General features: G+C 35.3%; 1 protein-coding gene across 6 annotated transcripts in view; it reads right to left on the bottom strand.

The window, feature by feature from the left end:
• The window catches only part of ZBTB46 (zinc finger and BTB domain containing 46), a 159,011-nt gene that overhangs the window by 89,858 nt on the left and 45,535 nt on the right, over positions 1-23,618 (bottom strand). For 4 of the 6 annotated variants that reach the window (XM_074210509.1, XM_074210508.1, XM_074210506.1 and 1 more), the window contains exons 2-3: positions 23,171-23,225; positions 10,032-10,999 (exon numbers count right to left, since the gene is read on the bottom strand). In XM_074210509.1, the coding sequence (XP_074066610.1) occupies positions 10,032-10,968 (937 nt within the window). In that variant the 5' untranslated portion in view covers positions 10,969-10,999; positions 23,171-23,225. The remainder of the gene's footprint in view (positions 1-10,031; positions 11,000-23,170; positions 23,226-23,618) is intronic. The other 2 variants (XM_074210510.1, XM_074210507.1) reach the window with 1 other exon arrangement.

Raw genomic sequence — 23,618 nt, forward strand, 5'->3', positions numbered from 1 at the left:
CTTTTTCCATTGTCTTGCAATCCCAGACTTTGTTCCTCATTCTCCTCATCACTTCCAATTCCTAGACCCTCTAGTTCTTACCCAGGTCATCAATCTTACACTCCCTAGCTATATTCTCCATCCTTATGCCTGCTCAGTCAACAGTTCAATTGTACACTGACCTTGTCTCTTGCCACTTTATCCTATTGTGAATCTTGAATCTTGCTCTGCCAAGCCTCAGTCCTGGATTACTCTGACCATGCCTGCACTTGCTCTTTCTCATGTGCTACTGAACAAAGCTGGAGAAAGTCATTAAATCATTCTGACTGCATCCAATACAAATTCATATATACATATACATATATGTATATATATATATGAAATTTCAACTGTACTCTCACTACTGGTAAGACCATTCTTTTATATCTCCCTAATTGATTCACTATCCTATTCCTTACAAACCTTTTTTCACCCTTTCTTAAGGCTCTCATTATTTAAAGGTATTTGGAGTGGACAGCTTGTGGAAATTCCTGCCTTTACTCTGCCATTTTGGCTCCACCTCCCCACCCCCTTCTCTTCTTAGGTAGATCTTTCATCCACACCATGCCTGCTAATTATAGGTGTCTCACAAGGGCTTTCTCCCTCTATACTATTCACTTGGTGATCTCTTTAGCTCCCTGGCAGCTAGGTGGTGCAGTAGATAGAGCACTGGCTGTGGAGTCAGAAGGATGAAAGTTAGACTCAGATATTTGACACTGAGTAGTTGTGTGACCCTGGGCAAGTCACTTAACCCTGATTGCATCACATCCAGGACCATCTCCAGCCATCCTGATTCAAATCTAGTCACTGGATCCAGATAATTTAGGAGGAGAAAGTGAGGCTGTTAATTTAGTACAGTCCCCTCATTCAAATCCAATTCACTTGTTTGCCATGATATCACCTCCCTGATGTCATGGTCTTCTTCAAAAATGAAGGCCAAGCATCATCATCATAAGTCCAAAACTGAATTTATTATCTTTTCCCCAAAATGCTCCATTTTCTTACCATCCTTAATACTTTTGAAAGTATTATCATCTCCTAGGCTTACAATATAGGTGTCACCCTTGATTTACCATTCTTTCTTAACACTATCACCCCCATATCCAATGAGTGCCAAGTCTTGTCATTTCTATCTTCATAACATCTCTCATATATGCCGTTTTCTCTTTTCTGACATTGCTACTAGGACAGGCCCTTATTACTGCTATAGACTGCTGGTTGTCACTCTGTCTCAATTCTCTTCCAATAGTATTCTATCCTCTATTCAATGTTAATCCGATCTTCTGAAATTTAGATTTGACCACATCATCTCCTCATTCAAAACATTTCACTAATTCCCTATTGCTTCAAGAGTCAAATATAAACTCCTTTGCTTAACTTTCAGTGCCCCCATAACTTCATCCCTTCCTTCTTACATTTCACTCTCTCCATGTACTTGTCAACCCAGGGACACTGGTTTCCTTGTCCTCCCTCATCTTCTGACCCTGAGCTTCCCGTCACCATCTCCTCTGCCTGAATCCCTCTCCCTCCTCCCCTCTGCCTCTGCCCATGCTCTCCCCAATTAGAGGAGGAGCTCCTTGAGAGCAGTGACACTTGATTCTTTCCTTTGTGTGTAATCCCAGCTCTCAGCACAGTGTGTGTTGCTTAACAAATGCTAGTGAACTAAATAGCTGTTGTAGAGAGCTGGGTCAACACAGTAGGAACATAATAAATGCTGCTAAATGTATAATGTGAAATTACAAGGAAAATATTTATCTGGGTGCTGGAGGGAAGAAATAAATATAAAGAAAGAACAGTTAAATATTTATCATCTAGAGAAATAAAGGTAAATGTAAGAGGGGGAAAATCAAGCTTAATTCTTTCAGCAGAGACAAAGACTTGACAAACAGGAAGTACCAAATGGGATCTCATTTGGGGCAGGATGACTAATAGCTCACATTTATATAGTACTTTACAATTTACAAAGAACTTTAGAAAGAATTAGCACTCCTATGAAGTACAGGTATAATTACTCCTGATTAATGGATAGGAACTTGAGACTCGGAAACAAAGTGCACAGAACTAAAAAACTGTCAGGGCTGGGCCACAAACTCCTGACTCCAAATCCAGGATACTATCCATCTAACTTAAATGCATGGACCATTTGAGTCAAAGACAGAAGAAATTAGATTTAGTACCTTCTAAGGAAATTAGTGGGTATACATTTACTTAAAGAATCTCTTTATTATTTTTTAATTAAATTTTTTTTTAATTTAAGGCAAGGGAAGGGGATTAAGTGACTTTCCCAAGGTCACACAGCTAGGCAATTATTAAGTGTCTGAGACTGGATTTGAACTCAAGTCCTCTTGACTCCAGGGCCAGTGCTCCATCCATTGTGCCACCTAGCTGCTCCCGAGTCTCTTTATTCTTTAAGGGGAAAACAAGAATTCTTTCTTCAGACATGTATCTGAACAAACCTAAATGGTAAATTGACAACCATTGATTGCTTCTGGGACTCAGGCTGCAACAATTTTTGAAAATATTTGTTCTTAGTACTATAAACCTAATAGTTTACTCCATGGAAAATTGGTCAGCAGAAACACCAATTCTAGGGAAGATGAATTTTCTCAAGGGATATTTATTAAGCTATAATTTATGAAAAGCAAAATATAATCATGTTCACTGAAATGTATAACTATAAATACATTTATAGATGGAGTCTAGGACATCATGTACAGAGTGGCAAGGCAACTGGCAAAAACATGGCAGAGAAGTAAAATGAAACATGATTGAACAGACAGCCTGATAAAAGGAACAATGCATGAAGAACTTAATATCGTGATTTCAGGTAAGAGTTGTTAATATTAAAGTTTTATGCCCTCTACCAATAGAGGTGTCAAGCACCCTGCCAAAAGGAGGTCCTTAGACCACAACACTCCCTGGTGCCACCTGATCCAGATTAAAATGTAGTTCTGATCTGATTTTAATGTGTTGATATTTGAATAAAAAAGAAATAAATAAATGTGTGTGATTTTCTAAGTCAATATATGGCTCAGAGGGATCTTTATATATAATTTAGTTTCTATTTGAACTTGACATCACTGCTGTGGGATATAGTTACTGTTCTGGGTAGTGAGGAAGTGAATAAGAAACTGGTGGAGTAGGGGAGCAGAATGGGATAGAGACTACATACATACACATATATGTGTACACACACACACACACACACACACCCCTAACTGGCAAAAACTTCTAGGGCCAATGCCTTAATATACCTGAATTTTTTTTTTTTTGCTGTAAGGCTAATATGAGGTGTGACAGAAAGTCAGTGAGATCAACTACTATAGATTGCTTTTAGGCTCAATCTCATTAACCTGTCCTAATTAAATTCATATAAATCCTTTTGAAGTCAGAATGCTATATGATCAGTGTAACAGTTCCTATAGGAGTACAGAAAAATTGTCCTTGCCTCTTTTCTGTACTTGATAGAAATAAGTGAGGCTGATCTCTTTTTTTTTTAGTTTTTTTTTTGCAAGGCAAATGGGATTAAGTGGCTTGCCCAAGGTCACACAGCTAGGTAATTATTAAGTGTCTGAGGCTGGATTTAAACTCAGGTACTCCTGATTCCAGGGCTGGTGCTCTATCCACTGTGCCACCTAGCCGCCCCTGCTGATTTTTTTTTAAAGAAGTACAATCAATAAACCTTGTTCAAAAGGTGGACATGATGACAGACAATAATTTAAAAGGTTCATCACCTGTCAAATTTCAAAAAATTTTGAAAACAATCAGGTCATATGAGAAAAATTAATTTAACTGGAGTAAAGCTATAGGATGAGGGGGAAAAATAAGGAAACATTCAACATAAAGGGAAATAATCGACAAAAAGATTATACAGTAATACAAGTAAGTTAGAGATATGATAAAAATAAGAATTTTTAAACTGATCAATAGGATAACTAAAAACAATACTTTATTTTTCAATGGCATAGATTAATTAAGTGAAGAATAAAATTAAACTAGAGAAAAAACATGCTAAAAACCAAACAATACTTCAATGTGTGGCCTAAAAAAGTCACCTATTTATGGTGACTCCTGCAGATATTTATAAGGGGGTACAATTCAGAGAGGGGAAAAGCAACAATTCCCAAACTACCAGAAGAAATTGTTATTTCTAAGGAATCCTGATATAATAAGATGAAGTACCTCAAAAATTCAGTCTAGATAAAGTGAGGCTAATTAAACACTGTTCTTCTGATATAAGCTATATATGATTTATTTAAGCACCATCACTCATCCATTCATAGATATAGTAAAATGCAAATACTGAGATCATTAATGCTATTTCAATTTTTTGAGCAGAAATGTTTTTCCCCCAAGAGAGCTTTTGAAATTCTGTTCCAAATGTATGTTAATTAAATAACATGAGGAAAATGGATAAATCTTCATGCTGACACCAACATTAAGGAAATCAAAAGTATAAAGAAAGTTTATCAAGTTTCATTTAAAACATTTGTATTAACTTAAAAAAGAGTAATTATGTGTTACTGAAGAGATTTTTACATTCCATATACAAGCAAAGGGCATATTGGTACAAGTTATATACATTACAACACTCTAAGTATGAAGTCCCTCAGCTCAAACTCACAAATTAAGTCCATTGAAGGTATGACTGCTACACTGAATGTGAAGGTTCTCTGTGGATTATGTACTTTGAAAATTATAGCTCCAGAGTCTCCTCCTGCACATTCACCTTTTAATAGCCAATTTGCTCAAAGCAAAGCCTCTTTACTTTAATAGAATTCTAAGAGTAGTCACTGCAAAAAAAAATTTGCCCTCCAGGCTTCATTCTAGCCCTGATTCTCCATTTTTCCTCCATGACACAGACACATCTTCATCCTGTAAGCTCATACCATCCCTGGCCAGCTCCTTGCCCTCCTTTTCAGTTTCCTTTTATGTGTTGTCTTCCTCTATTAGAATGCAAACTCCTTAGCGGCAGATAGGTGTCAAAGTGGATAGAGCATAGGTCCTTGGAGTCAAGACGATAGGAATTCAAATTTGACCTCAGACACTTGACCCTGTGTGACTCTGGGCAGTCAGTAAGATCCAATTTTCTCAGAGGAAAAAAAAGAATGGAAGCTGTTTGAAGAAAGGAACTGTCTTTATTTCTGCTAGTATTTTTATTCTCAGCTCTTAGCACAATACATGAACATTTAATAAATGTTTGTTGACCTGACCCATAAACCTCAGCTCACTGCTCCCACATCACATTTGTGGAAAGAGTAGGACTTTAATAGAGAACACAGGTAGTAAGTGAACATACATATCCATGGCAATTCATTCTTATCACTACAGGGCCCCTAGTGACATTTCTTTTCTCAAGCAGTCTTCATACTCCTCTCTAGGCATAGCATATCTGCCAGGCAGGTTGCTCAGGTGGCTTCCTAGGCCAGCTCCTCCTCATAGCTCATAGCTTCATAGCACAACTCCCAAGTGCCAGGGATAATTCTCTCCAACCTAGTAGGTTCTCTTCTCTATTGCCAGTGATTTCTCTCTCTCCATAAGAAGAAAACAATTCTTTCTCAGGAGCTGGTTTCTTTTCCCAAAGGTGACTAGACTATCAAAAGTCATATTCCACAAAGTTCTCCTGCCTTGACTGCCTCCAGAGCTAAGGAGCTAACATTTTAAAAGCCAACCAGGGTGTGGCCTGCCAACAGCAAATGTCATCTAATTTCATTAAGGAAAACTTGTAAAGGAAGAAGACTCATCTTTTCACTTCATTTAACATGCTGACACATCCTTGTCTCTGTTATTTGCTGTGATTTCATCAACTGAGCTGGAGGAAGAAAAATCACCTAGTAAGGTATTCTAACTAACTAACTCCTTTCCCAAGTATTAAGAAAAGTATTTATATGTATCTTTAACTAAATTTTCAAAACTATCAAGCTCAGGTTGTTGATTGCTGTTCAGGCATATCTGATTCTTCTTGACTGCATTTGGGGTTTTCTTGACAAAAATATTAGAATGGTTGCTATTTCCTTCTCCAGTTCATTTAATAGATAAGGAAACTGAAGTAAACAGGATTAAGTGATTTGCCCAGAGTCACATAACTAATAAGTATCAGAGACCAAATTTGAACTCAGGTCTTCCTGGCTCCAGGCCCAGAACTCTATCCACTTTGCTACCTAGCTGTACCCAGTAGCTTAGGTGGAGTTTCCAAAAGATGACTTTTGAAGGGCATTTTTCATGATATGGCAGAACACGAGAAAATCTCCATTTCAGCATTTGAAGTTTCTGAAACATCTGTGACACTGTGCTTCTTAAAATACAGACCTAATCTATGGAATAAAGTGTCTTAGAATTGAATATTTAATATAACATAGTTGAAAGCCCACTTTGGGTCATCACATATAAATAATTACTATATTTTTTCAAATACACTAATAACCTAATTCATCAGGAAATCAAAGCTAAAGAAGAATTAATTTGGAACATTCCCTTATCAGATAGGTTCTAATGAGACATAAGGACTCCATCTTAAGATCTACTAGACACAGATGGACAAATTCTGATGTAAACAGGAAAATTTACTTTTTAAAATCTACTTATAAAATTATGAAATTCTAAACTGAATTTGCCAAGCTATAATGAATAAAATGACAAAATAGATTTTTAAAAAGAAAACATTTTATAGTTTATAAAGAAATCCACACATATTATCTTATTTAATCTTCACAAGTATCATCTCCAAAAACACAAATCAAGAAGCTTTGTTTAGTTAGGGTCACACAGCAGAACTGGAACTTGAACATCATGCTGGTTCTACCTACACACACACACACACACACACACACACACACCCTCCTTCTTTTCACCTTCTCTCCCTCTCCCCCCTTCCTTTCCCCTCAACTAATCAATCAGGAACATAATCCAGCTACATCCATATATCACAAAAATTTAGATTTGGTGTTCAAGAGGCCAAAAATTCAAGGAGAAAACAGTGATGAATAAGAAATAAGTAAGCACTTGTTAGGATGAGAGAGATATATAATGCTACCTGAAGGCAGGAGGCAATGTCTTACCATGGAGTAGAAGTAACCCAGGAACCTGGGCAAAGATCTGGCAGGTTGTGCATATCTATAAAAAGTTTGAGTACAGGCTAACAGTGGACTGCCTTTTGTCAAGACCTGATTATTTTTTTAAACCTTATTAGTTCATGAAGATAGTCTAAGGTATACAGGACCTGGAATCCTTCCACTGACATGGAAGTAATATTCACACTGATAAAATCATGGAGCCATTTAGTATGCTGAAATATTTGAAGACACTGTTTATTCAGTAAGGTCCTTTAAAGCTCCCTGATTCTACCACAAGTCCAAAGTTCCATTAAACTTTTGAATCTGTACAAACAAATTTGACAGTCTACAGATATAGAAAGTATATTTTTAAACATTTAAAATTATATCACAATTACAATGCACTTTAAGAAAATTTAGCAATTAAAAGTTGAAGCCACAGATCCTTTTTTTAAAAAAATTCAATACAAAAATCTAAGTTTCCCTCAAGGACTTTTAAAAAAATTCAAGTAACAAATACTGGATTTACAATGAACCTTTCTGAGAGGCACAGATTTGCTAAGTAAGATTTACTTGTACTGTTATTTAAGATATAATTTTGTGTGCACAAATAACAGACATGTTAAAACTATTCTTTGTCATGAACTAGTTACCTGATGAAACTTAGAAATAAGTTTCAATGAGAGTAGTTTTTTTGGAATCTAATAATTAAAATGTGCTTTGCTTTGTTTTGAGAATCATTAACACTAATATAACAGTCTTACTCTTAAAAGTTAATAGGTAATGGAGTCACTGAAAGCTTCAGGCAATGAGAAGCAAAGTGTTATGAGTGGGAGTAGTTTCCTTAGTTAGAAAGGATTCCAGAAACAGAACTATTTGAGTCAGCTTGAATTATTAGCAAGACATCATGAATGTATTCCTTTAGAAAGGAAACAGCTTTTTTCTCCTTTCAGTAAACTAAACAAGATAAAAAAACCCAATCTTTAGCAATGTTATATAAACCTTCAATGAAGACAAATTGATTTCTATCAGGTGTAACTTTTAATACTTTCAAATCCTATGACTAGGTATATAGTTTATTAATTATACAACTAACTGTCCAATAGAGGGCAAAAATACGCATAAGATTAAATCACCAACTTTAGACCTTTTCTCTTAGCAACTCAAAATAATCCAAGCAGAAGCATTTTATGGTTTCCTTGGCAACTCAAGGGATTTAAGACTACATGAAGTCAAAGTCACTTGTTTGATTCTAAAAAAACCTTTCACTGCTAAACAACCAAGGTAAAAATATGAAAACTCACTAGCTTCAAACATTTTCTATTTAGTAATAACATGATCATCTAATATATTATAAATATCCTTAGGTTAAATTGTTCTGGTTTTGTTATCCTAATTCAACACTGAAAGACATGATGGAATAATACCATAGTGTGCTCTAGTTCTACATATAACACAAAAGATATACCACATTAATAATTGCTTAATCACCTCTAGGAATATCCATGATCATTTTAGTACTGTACAACAGAAAAGCTTTTTCCAACAACTTCTACTGTTTTACTGTTAATTGAAAGTTTATGAAAGGTTATACAGAAAACCACATATCAATTGAAAACCACTTGTTCTTTTAATGCTTCAGATGACTATTTTGACAGTCAGTATGGAAAAATATGACCACATCATCTTGATATATTAATTCTTCAAATTTTGAGAGTAATTTTCAAAGTAAATTTAATTCCTCTATGGAAACAAATATGATAATTGAGAACTAAAGGAAAAGGGTCTTTGTATAAAAATTCTCACTTGTTAGTAGATCTTTTGATATTCCACTCAAGACTAGAAGAAATGAGGTTCTAAATGATATTTCATGATGAATTTCTTGCCATGATTATCTAATAAATAAATTGTTTAAGGGAAACTTGAATCCAAATACTAAAGATATAGTCAAGTCATGCATACCAGAACTGGAATTACAACCCAGTAAAGAAGAGTAGCACTAGTATTTCATTCATATTATTCACCTAAGCTTAGAGTACTTGACAATTTAATTCTAAGAAGAAGTCACTGAACACTGACTTTACAACAAATAGGCAACAGATATATTATATGCAAATTGAATGAGAAATGTTGGTAGCCAGGAGAGGGACAAGGTAAGTGACTGATTTCTGCCTATACTTCTTCCTATTTAATATTCCCTTTTCTCATTTAGATGTGTGTCACTCTTAAAAATTAAGCTAATGAAATTAATACTAATGAAATATGCTTAGGGGACAAGCAATAAAAACCTCCTACTAACCTAAAAGTAAATAATTCAAAAATTGAGAGTCCATGAAAGTACAAATATATTGTCTCACATTGTTCCTTAGGCAACTAACTGTTGCAGTATAGCCAGATTCATGGGCTTGCATCATCCTTGGGTATGGACAAGAGTTATATAACAGCAGATTGATTATGTCCAATGCAATCAATTTTCAATTAAATTCACTAATGGAGAAAATTCATTAATTGGATGATCCAAAAGACTGAAAAACACCAACATTATTTACATTTCACTCTAAAATATACTGATTATTTTCTCTGACAGAAATGCCTTTATATTTTTGTTTATATTAGATTAATATTGCAAATATAAGTTTACTATCTCTGAGCACACCAATTTACCATTAGAGAGGTGTCCATCAAATGTTTTGGGGATAGAAAAAACTAGTTTGAGATTTAAAGATATACTATATGATCCACTAAATGGATAATTGTGAATTAGATTTAATGACAGTGCTCACCAAAGGACATCATGTCATTACTGATGACTTAGAAAATGAAATTTTTCATAATCTATTTTAATGTTCCTAAATACACCAACATCTTGACTTATTCCAATAAGGAAAGAAATAATCTAACATAAACTACCAAACATTTTTCTTTACTGTTATTAAATATAAGTAAAAATGAAATGCTTACTTGGATCACGATTGTTATATGGCCATCCTGAAGCAGATAAAAAAGATGGCACTGGAGAACTTGCCCGACTATCATCCTCTACCTGCTGAGTAATGTGACGTACAGTTTCTTTGTTTTTTCGATTCTTCCTACGGCCTGTTGGCTGCCAACCATCTCCTATGCCTTGTTCTGAATAAGTGTTCTGTACTGAATTATCCTTGACAGTGTGCAATTCATTTCCACCATAATGTGATGGTGAAATTTGTTCTTCTTTAATACGTAAAGACCCATATCCCATGTCACTAGTCCACAAAGAATGTGATGAAATGTCATCATGGTTATCTGTTTTTGGTTCCTGATCCTCTTTTCCATAGCTGCTTCCTCCTTCATGACAACTGGCAATGGCTGAATCTCCAGAGGAATTTGCTGGACTTGTTCGCCGAGCTAACCATGGAGAAATACTCCTACCAGCTACTACTGCTGAAATCAGAGCATCAGTACTACTGCTGGAAGGAGCACCAATTTCATAGTCTGCAAGTTCATCAGATGCATCAGACTTTATGCTTATATCAAGAGCTGCTTTTATAAAATTATGACAGGCTTGCACAATATCAGTCATCTGAAGATAACTAGCAGCTGACATCACTTCAATAACATTCCTGCTGGTTAAAGCAAGGTGAGCAGAGTACATGAAGTCAATGATGGCTTTAAAGCCTTGTGCAGTGACAATGTCTAAATGAGTAACTGTAGCCTGATCAGAAGTCTTCTGTACCTGGCAGTATAGCGTTTTGAAGTAGCGGCTGCTCCCAAGCAAAACATTTTTGTGAGCTTTAAAGATCTTCCCCTCTACTATAATGCAAACATCACAGAGGATTCCATGCTGTCTCTGCTCATTGAGCTCACGAAGGAGATGACGGTAATGGGAGGCAATCTCCATATCTTCCTTTCTGTTATTCATTTGGAAATCTGTGTTTTCTCTGCTATAAGCCCTGAAAAGGTAAAAAAATGAGACAATCAGTTGCAGTTTTCTTACAAACACAAATCTTGTAGTAGCACTAATGGAACATAGTCAAAATTTATTGCCATAAAATTAAAACTATCATTGGATTAATCTGACACCACAAACAAAAATAATTACCTAGAACAGACTGCAAATTCCTAATGTGACACATATGTTGGGTGTTATTTTGCTCAAGTCACATTATTGGGAAAAGCAGGGTCACAGAGGCATGTAACCTTAAATTAGGTCACAAAATTATAGAATCTAAAGACAAAAGAAAACTTAAGAGTTTAAGTAACCTAACTCCTTCATTTTACAGATGAGGTAAATGAAGGGCAGAGAGTCTTGTCCAGGTCAGTCAGTCAATGTGAACTTATCAAATGCATATTATGTGTAAGCAGTGTGCTTAAACACTAGGGATAAAAAGAAATGCAAAAAACAAAGATTCTGCCCTCAAAAAGCCCATTGCAGAAAGAGACATCACAAAAATATCTAGACATACACACACACACAGCACATATATTCAGTATAAATGAAGACAATCTTAGAAAGAAGGCATTAGCAGCAAGGGTGACCAGGAAAGACCTTCTGCAGAAGGCAGGATTTGAATCTTAAAAGAAGCCAGGGAAGCAAGAAGGCAGAGGTGAGGAGGAAGACTTGAAGTATAAGATTTAAAACTACAACAGCAAACACATAGTTCTGAGTGGAATACTATCTACCCAGACATCTAACTCCCAGAATCAAAAGCTCCACCTCCCCCAAAGTAAAAGAAAACTAAAGCTAAAGTAAGTAGCTTTCTTGCTAAATTAAAGCTATCATATATGTGAATTACATAGGCAAAATTTCAGTCATTATAATACTTGATTGTTGGTGTTCAGTTGTTTTTCAGTCATGTCCAACTCTTCCTGATTCCATTCATGGCAAAGACAGGAGTGGTTTGCTATTGACTTCTTTAGTTCATTTCACAGATGAAGAAACTGAAGCTAACAGGGTTAAGTGACTTGCCCAGGGTCACAAAAATAGTGTTTCAGGCCAGATTTGAATTCAGCAAGATGAGTCTTCCTGACTTCAAGTCCAGCATTCTATCCACTGTGCCATCTGGATGCCCTCATACTTGGTCACAGAGTTTTTAAAATATAAATGCAATCTTTTAAAAAAATTTAATAAGTATTTATTAAACATCTGCCATGTTTAGAGAATTATGCTTGACAATAAGGAGAAACATAGAGTTAAACATCCCAACCCTTACAGAATTTACTGTCTAGTAGGAAAAAGGTGATATTTATAAAAATAACTATAATTCAAAATAATACTCAAGTGTACAAGGGAGCACTATGTAAGTTTCAAGGGATATCCACATATTAATGACTGGGGAAATAAGTCAAAACTTCATGAGAGAATTTGCTTAGGATAAAACATTTAAAGTTAGTAGGAACATTAGAGGACATCTAGCTCAATTCTTTTATAATTTAATATAGAGAAAATGAGATTCAGAGATGCTAAATGACTTGCCAAATCCCAGTTAGTAAGTAGCAAAGTCAGAGGTTGAACTCAGATCCTACCTCCAAATCCAGGATGGCATTATACTACCTCTTCATGTTGATTATAGAGGAGCTGTCACCTGAATGGGCTCCAAAAAAACAAGTAGGAATCCAATAGGCAAACAGCACAAAAGTAAAGAAAAAGTTAGAATGATGTAGAGTATGTTTTGGAAAAGATAATATTCTGGTCTGATTGAACTATAGACTAAACAGAAAGGAGCAGTGTGAGAGAGAACTGAAAAGGCATAGGGGGCACTGTTAGTTATTGTTAGTTATTGTTGTTCAGACCTTTTCCATTGTGTCTAACTCTCCATGACCTTATTTGAAAACTTCCTGGCAAAGATATTGTAGTGGTTTGCCATGTTATTCTCCAGCTCATTTTACAGATGAGAAAAATAAGGCAAACAGGGTTAAGTGACCTGCCCAGGGTCACACAGTGAGTAAATGTCTAAGGTTGAATTAAACTCATGAAGATGAATTTTTCTGACACCACACAACCTAGCTGCCATTATGATTTGCTATCATGGATAGATTCAATTTGAGGATCTGTTGGGTATCTTCTAATTCTAAGATTCTATAATAAACTTGGATCTGGACATACTAACTTTGAAGCACCAGTAGGATAGCCAGGTGATATCTCATAGATCATCTGAGATGCAGATATAACGTTTTGAAAAGAGATAAGGACTGTAGATATGTATTTGGGAGTCATTTGTATAGAGGTGATAGTCACAGCAATGGGAGTATATCAAATATTTAGCATTTATTTAACACTTTTGATTTGGTCAGAGTCATAAAACTATTAAGTGGCTCAGGTCAAATTTCAATTTTGGTGTTCCTGACTTCAAATCTATCATTTTATCCCTTGCATCACATAAAACTGCCAAAGAAAAGTATGAAAAGAAAGAATGGGATCAAAGCCATTAGCAAGAAGAGGACAAAAAGGGATGGAAAGAAGCAGAAAGGAAAACCAAAAGAATTCATTTCAATAAACATTTACCAAGTGCCTACTCTATGCCTGGAACTGTACTAAATGTTGGCGACACAAATGAGGCAAAAGATAAGTCCCTGAATTTGATGTCTCTGAAGACATGGGAAGAAAAGATGTCTGGTCAGACATACTGATCACATTAAATGCTGCAGAGAGGTCAAAGAAGATGAATAAGATTTTTGAATCTAGGATGTCCTTGGTTACCTACAAGAGAACAGTCTCATAAGTGTAGCTGAAGACTGTGAGGTAGTAAAGGGAAAGTGGTAATGTGGAAATAGAAACACTAAATATAGAAAAAATTTCAATTAGTTTAGGAGGGAAAGCAAGGAACGAAGATCAATTCCTAAATCTATCTACAATAATAGGAAATGTTCTAAATCACTACTGATTAGAGAAATATAAATTAAAACTACTCTGAGGTACCACCTCACACTTATCAGATTGGCTAAAAATGACAGCAAAGGGAAATGATAAATGTTGGAGAATATGGGGGAAAACTGGGATAGTCATGTACTATTGGTGGAATTATGAATTGATCCAACTATTTTGGAGAGCAATTTGGAACTAGCAGTTTCCAAAAGGCAAAAAAATTGTGTATATTGATCTAGCAATACCAGCACTAGGTATGTATCCCAAAGAGATCACAAAAAAGAATAAAAAACCCACATATATAAGATTATTCATAGTAGCTCTTTTATTGGCAGCAAAGAATTGGAAATTAAGGGGATGCCCATCATTTGGAGAATGGATGAACAAGTTATGGTATAGGAATATAATGGAATATTATTGTTGTATAAAAATGATGAGCAGCAGCGTTTCAAAAAAACCTGGAAAGACTCACATGAATTGAAGCTGAGTGAAGTGAGCAGAACCACAACTATATTTGTACACATTAACAGCAACATTGTGAGATGATCAACTATGATAGATTTAGTTCTCAGCAATACAGTGATGAAAGACAATTCTAAAATCTGCAATTGAAAATGCCATCCACATTCAGAGAAAGAACTATGGAATTTGAATGAAGATCAAAGCATACTATTTTCACCTTTTTAAATTTGCTTTTCCCTTCTCATTATTTTTCCCTTTTTGCTCTGATTATTCTTTCAGAGTGACTAATATCTAAATATGTGTGACATATTGTACATGTATAACCTATATGAAATGACTTGCTATCCTACAGTGGGGGAGTAGGAGGGAGAAAATGTTACAAAACTGAATGTTGAAAATTATCTTTACATATAATTGGAAAAATAAATAATAAAAAGTTTATCTGGACCTCTAAGGGATCTGGTTGGTGGTTGGTCCCCATAGATTTAATGTTTGTATTACTGAATAGTAAATAAAGTTTGCATGCATTAAAAATAGATCAAATCCTTTTTTAAAAGAAGGGTTACCATGTTCGTGAAAAGATATTAAGGATATAGTGGAGAGAGAAAAATTTAAGACGCATCATTAGAACCTGAGCTATTGGAAGGTAGTGCCTGGCATTATAAAGTTATTTAGTAAGTAGCTACTGAACTGAATTGATGTATGAGAGTGGGATGATACTTTGTTACCAAAGTAAAGAACAATGAAAGGAAACAAAGGTGGAGATAAAGGCATTTATTATTAACCTTGTCAAACAACTGAGATATTTCCTTCTCTGCAACAAAAAGGTAGAAGAGAATGGAGAAGATGATTCTGAGGGTTTTAAGTTTATACCTTTTAAAAAATACCTATCTAAAGAATAATTTTTACTGGTTTGTCATAGACTTAAGACCTTTGAAACTTAGAAAAATTCTTGAGATAAACCACTAAATGCTGGGGTGGGGGGGAGCAATATGCTATTCATATTCTGTCTGATACAAAGGTAATGGTGACAGTATAACTATCTCAGCAAGGAGGTATTTTTTTACATATTCAAGTATTACAACTATGTAAAAAATGCTCTGAACTTAACTGTATACTTCCTCAATAAAAGCAGCATGAGGTAATACCCGACCATGTTTACAGATGTGGAAAAAAAAACCTTTACCCTATATTGGTCCTCCTTGAATGTGTCTAACTAGACTATATGAGCTTACCATTTATTACCTTTATTATCATACTGCCTACATAAAGTCGTATTTTTTTCAGCTTCTCAAATTGCCTGATTTCCAAATTTTGAACTTAGTATTGTTTTGAACAAAAGCATATCTCAGTGCAAGGATATTAGTAATAGGGTGCCAAACTGAATAGATAGCAACCAGACTCAATTACCTGCAAATGGCCTCCTGTACTTGTAAATGTCTTATAGGTTTGAAGAATCCATAGGCCTTTCTGAATTAATTCAATTTTAGACTTTTATTGCTAAGTATTACTTAGAATTTCTTAATTTAAATTTTAAAATATACAAGGAGTAACACATTATTCAAGTTTAGTGAGAATTGATGAATTTTTCCAATGACCTCCAGATATTAAAGATCATCTCATTAGTCTTCATAATTTTCTAAAAAAAACCCACAAAAACAATAATAGCTATGTGTTGATCTTCAATTAACTGACTAGAGAAATTGAGTAATCCCTACAAAAGGACTTTTCTAATCTTTTCTAACAGCCATTTCCTCCTTTTCTAACCAGAAATTACTTTGCATTTTAATTTTTAAATTTTAATTGATTTCTTTATATTTTTATTTCTTTATATGTATATTTTTTCCCCCTCTATAAGTTCCTTCTGGGCAGGGAGCATTTCATTTTGTCTCTGCTTCCTCAATATTTAGCATAGTACCTAAGATACAGTAGGTATTTATTCTATGGTTTACAGTGCTAAGCATCAGGAATACAAAAGATGAAAAAGACAGGGCCTACTCCTCCAAGAGCTCATATGCTAATCGGGGAGACAACAAATAAATACAAACTATATATATAGGAAAAATAGGAATAAATTACAAGAGGGAAAGTACTAGAATTTAGAGGTTTTTAGAGAGTTCCTATAAAAGACAGGATTTTAAGAAAGCCAGTGAAGCCAAGTAAAGATGAGAAGGGAGGGCATTCCAGGCATGGGGACCAGAGAAAACACCTGAAACTTGTTCATGGATCAGCAAGCAGGACAGGATCACTAGATCCAAAGAATATGTGGTACAGTATACATAAAATAATACATGTAATGAGCTTGGAAAGGTAGGAAGGGGACACTTTATGAAGGGCTTTAAATGTTAAACAGGATTCTGTATTTGATCCTAGAGTCAATTTACTGACTGGGAGAGGTGACAGGGCTGTATGCTTGAGCTAGGAAAAGCACTTTGGTGGATGAATGGAGAATATTTTGGGGTGGGGAGAGAACTGAGGCAGGCAGACCCACCAGTAAGGTATTACAATAATAGAGGTCTAAGAGGCAGAGCCAAGAAGAAGAAAAGGTAGAAACTCACCCAAGCTCTTATCCAAAGTCCTCCAAAAAAACCTTTAAATAATGCCTCAAAACAAACTCCAGAGCAGCAGAAACTGCAAAAGGATGAGTGAAATAATTTTCTTGCCCAAGACAAAGCAAAAGGTCAGCAGGCTCTGTTGCACCAAGGTGAGAGGGGAGTACAGTTCCATACTGGCTGAACCAGCACAGACTAGCCCCAGCAAAGCAGGAGCAGGCCTTGGAAGCAATTGACTTAGTGGTAGCAGTGGCAGTTTTCAGACCTCTCAGACAATAAAGGGGTCAGACAACTGGTCAGAAGGAAATTACAGGGGTCCCTTTGCTGACACCCAGGGCAAGCCTCTGTTGCATTGCCCATACTTGCAGTTCTGGATGTTAGTCTCAGGGCAAGGAGGAGCACCAGCACACTAAAGCTTGCAGTCACAATGGAGCAAAGACCCTTATCACAATTCCAGGGTAGAAAAAAGTACTCATTATGGTCATTCAAAGATCAAAGCACAGGTGAAAAGGTCAATGACCACATGTTCTCCTGAAAGCATACCTCTTTAGAAGAATCATAAACTTATAAGTCCCCCCAAAATACCTCTGAAAACAGCTTCACAAAAAACCTGATGTTTGGGATTGTGTCCCTTCACCTTGAAAGCAGAGTCCCAGCACTGGCCCTGGAGTCAGGAGTACCTGGGTTCAAATCCAGTCTCAGACACTTAATAATTACCTAGATGTGTGGCTTTGGGCAAGCCACTTAACCCCATTTACCTTGCAAAAAAAAACCTGAAAAAAAGAAAGCAGAGTCCCACTTTTGTAAAAAGTTAAAAAGTCAAGAAATAAATGGGTTGGAAAAAGAGCAAACAGCAAGAAAGTTATCCTGACTACAGAAAATTATAATGGTGATAGGGAAGAGCAAAACATAAACTCAGAAGAAGACACAAAGCTCCCACATCCAAATCCTCAAAGAAAAATATGAATTGGTGGAAGAGCTCAAAAAAAGATTTTAAAAATCAAGTAAGCGGGGCATCTAGGTGGTGCAGTGGATAGAGCATTGGCCCTGGAGTCAGAAGGACCTGAGTTCAAAAATCAAGTAAGAGGGCAGGTAGGTGGTAGAGAGGATGGAGCACCAGCCCTGGAGTCAGGAATACTTAATTTCATTTCCGGCCTTGGACACTTAATACTTACTACCTGTGTGACCACTGCCACCATAAAAATTGGAGGGAAAATCAAGTTAAGACAGTTCGAGGGAAAACTGGAGAAAGAAATGAGAGGGATACAACAAGAAAAACATTAAAAAAGACTCAACAGAAACACAAAAAAACAGAATAAGCTAAGTGATAAAAAGGCACAAAAATCTAATGAAGAGTGCTTGAAAAAGTGTAACTGACCAAATGGGGGAAAAAAGTACAAAAATCCACTGAAGAAAAGAGCTTTTCTTTTTTCTTTTTTTTTTTTAAGGTTTTTGCAAGGCAAACGGGGTTAAGTGGCTTGCCCAAGGACACAAATTATTAAGTGTCTGAGGCCGGATTGGAACCCAGGTACTCCTGACTCCAGGGACAGTGCTTTATCCACTACTCCACCTAGCCATCCCAGAAAAGAACTTTTAAAAAAGTATAAGTGGCCAAAGTGAAAAGGAGGTACAAAAGCTCAAAGAAAATAATTACTTAAAAATTAGAAGCAAGCAAGTGGAAGCTAATGACTTTATAAGACATCAAGAAACAATAAAACAAAATCAAAGGAATAAAAAAATAGAAGAAAATATTTACTATCTCATTGGAAAAACAACTGACCTGGAAAATAGATCTAGGCGAGGTAATTTAAGAAGTATTGGACTACCTGAAAGCCATTCATTATAAGATAGAAATTATCAAGAGAAAATGTCCTGATATTCTAGAACCAATTGGTAAAATACATGTAGCTATTTCTCAATTAATAAATGATCAAAGGATATGAACAGGTTGTTTTTGACAAAGTAATCAAAGCTAAAGCTCTAAATCACTATTGATTAAAGTACTGCAAATTAAAACAACTCACACCTATCAGATTGGCTAATATAACAGAAAAGAAAATTGACAGATGTAGGAGGGGACTTGGGAAAATTCAAGCACTAATGCATGTCGTTGAAATTGTATACTGATTCAACCATCCTGGAAAACAATTTGGAACTATACCAAAGGGCTATAAAACCATGCCCTTTGACCCAGAAATAACACTATTAGGTCCGTATTCCAAAGAGATAAAAATCAAATAGGAAAAGGATCTATTTGTACAAAAATATTTTATAGTAGCTCTTTTAGTGGTATCAAAGAATTGAAAATTGAAAATACATCAATTGGGAAATGACTGAAAAAGCTGCAATGATAAAAATCGTGCTATAAGAAATGAATAGAATACTCTCAGAAAAACCTGGAAAAACTAACATGAACTGATGCAAAATGAAATAAGCAGAACCAGGAGAAAATTATACACAGTAAAGCAATATTTTATGAGGATCTACTGTGAATAACTTAGCTATTCTCAGCAATACAATGATCCAGGTAAGTTCTGAAGAACTTACGATGGAAAGTACTGTCCATCTCCAGAGAAACAACTAATGGGACTTGAATACATAATGAAGATATTTTTCTTTACTTTCTTTATTTTTCTTATATTTTTTGTCTAAGTTTTCTTCCCAACATGATCTACATGGAAATATATTTTGCCTGACTACATATAACATGTCAAATTGCTTACCTCCTCAATGAAGGGGGAGGATAGGGAGGGAAAGAAATTGGAACACAGAATTTGAAAAAATGTTAAAATTGTTTTTATATATAATTGAGAAAAAATAAAATATTAAGTTAAAAAAAGAGTTAGGAGTTGATAAGAGTTTGTACAAAAGTGATAGCAGTGGCAGAAGAGAGAAGAAAGGGACGTGTAGAGAGATGTTACAAATAAAAAATTGACAGGACTTGGCAACAGATTGTATATGGTGAATGAATGATGGTGAGGATGGTGAACCTGAGGGACTAAGAGGATAATGTTATCATCCAAAGAAATAGGGAACTTGTGGGGATAGGGAAGGGAAGGTTTAGGGAGAAAGATAATGAGTTCTGGACATTCTAAATTTAAGAAGTCTCCTAAATGTCAGACATTTAGAATATCTGAAAAGTAATGAAGAGGCAAGATTGGAGACTAGTAGAGAGATTAGGGCAGGATGGAAAGACCCGAAAATCATCAGCAAAGTAATAATGTTGTCCTTCATTTTTGAAGAAGACCACAATATTAGGGGAGGTGTTACAATGACAAGCACATTGAACTGGATTTGAGGGGGGCTGTGCTAAGTCACCAGTTTCACTTTTTTCCTTCAGAGTCATCTATGTCCAGTGGCCAGATATGAATCAAGATGAGTGGAAAAGGCCCTGGATGCGAGGCAAGCAGGGTTAAATGACTTGTCCAAGATGACACAGACACAGTAAATGTCTAAGGTCAGAAATGAACTCATATTCTCCTGACTTGAGGGCCAGTGCTCTACCCACTGTGCCATATAGCTGCTCTCATGAGCACAGAGACTGTAATTAAACCTATGGGACCTGATATAATCACCAAATGGAGTACTCAAAAGGGAGAAGAAAAAAGGCCTCAGGACAGAACCCTGTAGAACATCTACAGTGATAGAATATGATCTAGATGAGAATCTACCAAAGGATACTGAGAAGGAATGGTCTGATAGATAAGGAGAAGCATGGTATCTTAAAAATCTATTGAGAAGGGGTGGCTAGGTGGCGCAGTGGATAAAGCACTAGCCCTGGAGTCAGGAGTACCTGGGTTCAAATCTGGTCTCAGACACTTAATAATTACCTAGCTGTGTGGCCTTGGGCAAGCCAGTTAACCCCATTTGCCTTGCAAAAACCTAAAAAAAAAATCTATTGAGAAGATATTATCCAGGAACAGGGGGTAATCAACAGTGTCAAAGGCTACAGAGAAGTCAAGGAAAGTGAGGATTGAAAAAAAGACCACTGAATTTGGCAATTAAGAGATCATTAGATTGTGCAGTAAGAAATGGCAAGTAGGATGGTTTCAGAAAAATCTGTGAAGATTTCTGTGATCTGATGCAAAGCAAAGTGAGCAGAACCAGGAAAACACTGGACACCCTAACAGCCATATTGTATGATGATCGATCAACTGTGAAAGACTTAGTTATTCTAATTAATACAATGATCTAAGACAATTCCAAAGGATTTAGGAAGAAAAAAGCTATTTATCTCCAGAAAAAGAACTGATGGAGTCTGAGTGCTGAAACATAATTTTTACACATTATTTTCTTGCTTTTTTTACAACATGGCTAATATTTAAATATGTTTTTCATGGTTTCATGTAGGGGGTGGGATGGGAGAGAATTTGGAACTCAAAATTTTAAAAAATAAATACTTTTTTTAAAAGACGATTATTAGTCACCTGGGAAAACAGTAATTTTGGTGGGTGGAATGATGAGGTTGGAAGCCAGATTGTAAGAGGGTCAATAGAGAGTGAGAAGAGAGAAAGTGGAGGTACCTATTGTGGATAGCATTTTCAATAGATAGGGAGAGACTGAAGCAAGAGAATAGGAATGAGAGCAGGGATAATCTGTTGGGGAAGATGGGATGGAATGGGATTCTTTCTCAAGTAGTAGGGGTAAGCCTTGGTAAGGAATAATACTAACTCTTCATGTGAGAAAGAAATGAAAGAAGAGATGGTGACAGAAGGAATATGAGTAATATATTATGAAGAAGAGAGAAGAAGTTCAAGGCAAATAGTCTCAATTTCTTCTGTAAAATATGAGGGCAAGATTCTCAGCTGAGAGATAAGGAAATGGGAGGTTTGAGATTTGAGAAAGGATGAAAAGATTTGGAAGATCCATTCTAGAAAGTGGGAAAGTGAGTTGATAAGGGAAGAATATTAGGATAGTCTAGCAACACTGAAGACCCAGTTGTGATTATGTACCATTAATTTGTAATGGACAAATCAGAAAGGTTATGTGACTTTCTATCCTTTCATTTAGCAGCAAGTGTGTTGAAAGTAGCAGATGGTAGGAATGTTCCAAGGCTGAAGTTTGCAGGTGGGATGCAATCAATGATAAGATAAATGGGTTTAGGGACTCAGAATTAATGACCTAGGAGAGAATTGAGGGGTCAAGTGATCATAGTATAGATAAAGAGAAATGTTTTATAAGGAGAGATGGAAAGCGAATAAATTATAATTAGATAAGGGGATTTTGGAGTTTTTGAACATGAAGGTGGTACATTTGGAGATGATGGCAAGATCAAATGTATGACCATCTATCGCTCCATATGGCTAACATGGGATAAAGGAATAAGTTATAGGAAATGTATAAATTGAGGAACTGAGGAATTTTGGTATTTGAGGGAGAGTCATTTTATATATATATATATATATATATATATATATATATATATATATATATGTAATGAATTATTCAAGTTTGAGAGCAGAGGTTAAACAGGAGAAAACAGTTGACTGAATAAAATTTTAAGAAATCTGTCTCTGAGGAACAATTTCCACAATGTCCCCAACAAGTAGTTACACAAACCTCTTTGAAGACTTCCTACTTCATCCTGAGGCAGCCTATTAACTGTATTTAAAAAATTTTCAGCTTAAACACTAAACCACAGCATTTTCAAATACAAAAGAGGTTTCTGCTTATTAGTCTTTTTTAAAAAATTCATTGAAGTCTGTGGGCATTAAATATCCAGGACTTATATAGAATTTTGAAGGTAATTTTATATTACTTAATATAAAAAAAGCTTTAGGCATTCCACCCATAAATTATGGCATTTAACATATATTCATAATTTTCTCCACAAGATGAATACAAATGCTTTTTTCCTGTTTTAGTGAAAATGATGGTGGTGGAACAAGAAAAGAAAAAGAAAATGCAAAAGTTAATATAAGAATGATTTTGTAAGTCAATATATTTAAGTATAATTATTACTGTTTTTTAAAACAATTAAGAAATTTATAGTTTCTCCTTTTCTAATATAATTTGCAACTAAACCCAACATTTATTCAAAAATCAAATTAGTAGTATTAAAGCTGAACCACTAAACACATATTTAATGATCAAAATTCAATAAAATTACATTAAAGGGTCACTTATGAATGAAATAAGTAATTAGAGACTAAAACACATAATTCTAAAAATTAATGAATCAAAAAACAAATCATAGAAACAACAGAATATTTCCCCAAGAAAATGAAAATAATGAGACAGCTTACCAAAACTTAGTGAATGCAGATAAACAGGGGAAAATATATCTCTAAATGCTTTCATCTAATAAAAAAAGAAAGAAGAAATCAATGAATTGGGCAAGCACCTAAAAACAACAAACAAAAAATCAAAATCCTTTACCTAAGCAACAAAGTAGAAATTCTGTAAATTAAAGAAGATGTTAATAAAGGTAAAAGTAAAAAAGAATGAATCAGTAAATAAAACAAGGAACTACTTGTGGTAGTGATGTAAATTCTCTTCCAAAAAACTCCTCTAAACAGATCTAAAAAATGGGCCAGACTTAATCCTGATGGGGAAATCCAGAAAAAAAATCACAGTGAATCATCTGCCCATTCCAGCACAAAACTGAGAAACCAAAAGGTTTCTTTAGTCACTACAGACAGGTTAGGGTAGCTTCCTGTAATTGAAGCACTCCAGCATATAGAAGACTGAGCA

This window comes from Macrotis lagotis, chromosome 1 (genome assembly GCF_037893015.1).
Source record: "Macrotis lagotis isolate mMagLag1 chromosome 1, bilby.v1.9.chrom.fasta, whole genome shotgun sequence".
Lineage (NCBI taxonomy): Eukaryota > Metazoa > Chordata > Mammalia > Peramelemorphia > Peramelidae > Macrotis > Macrotis lagotis.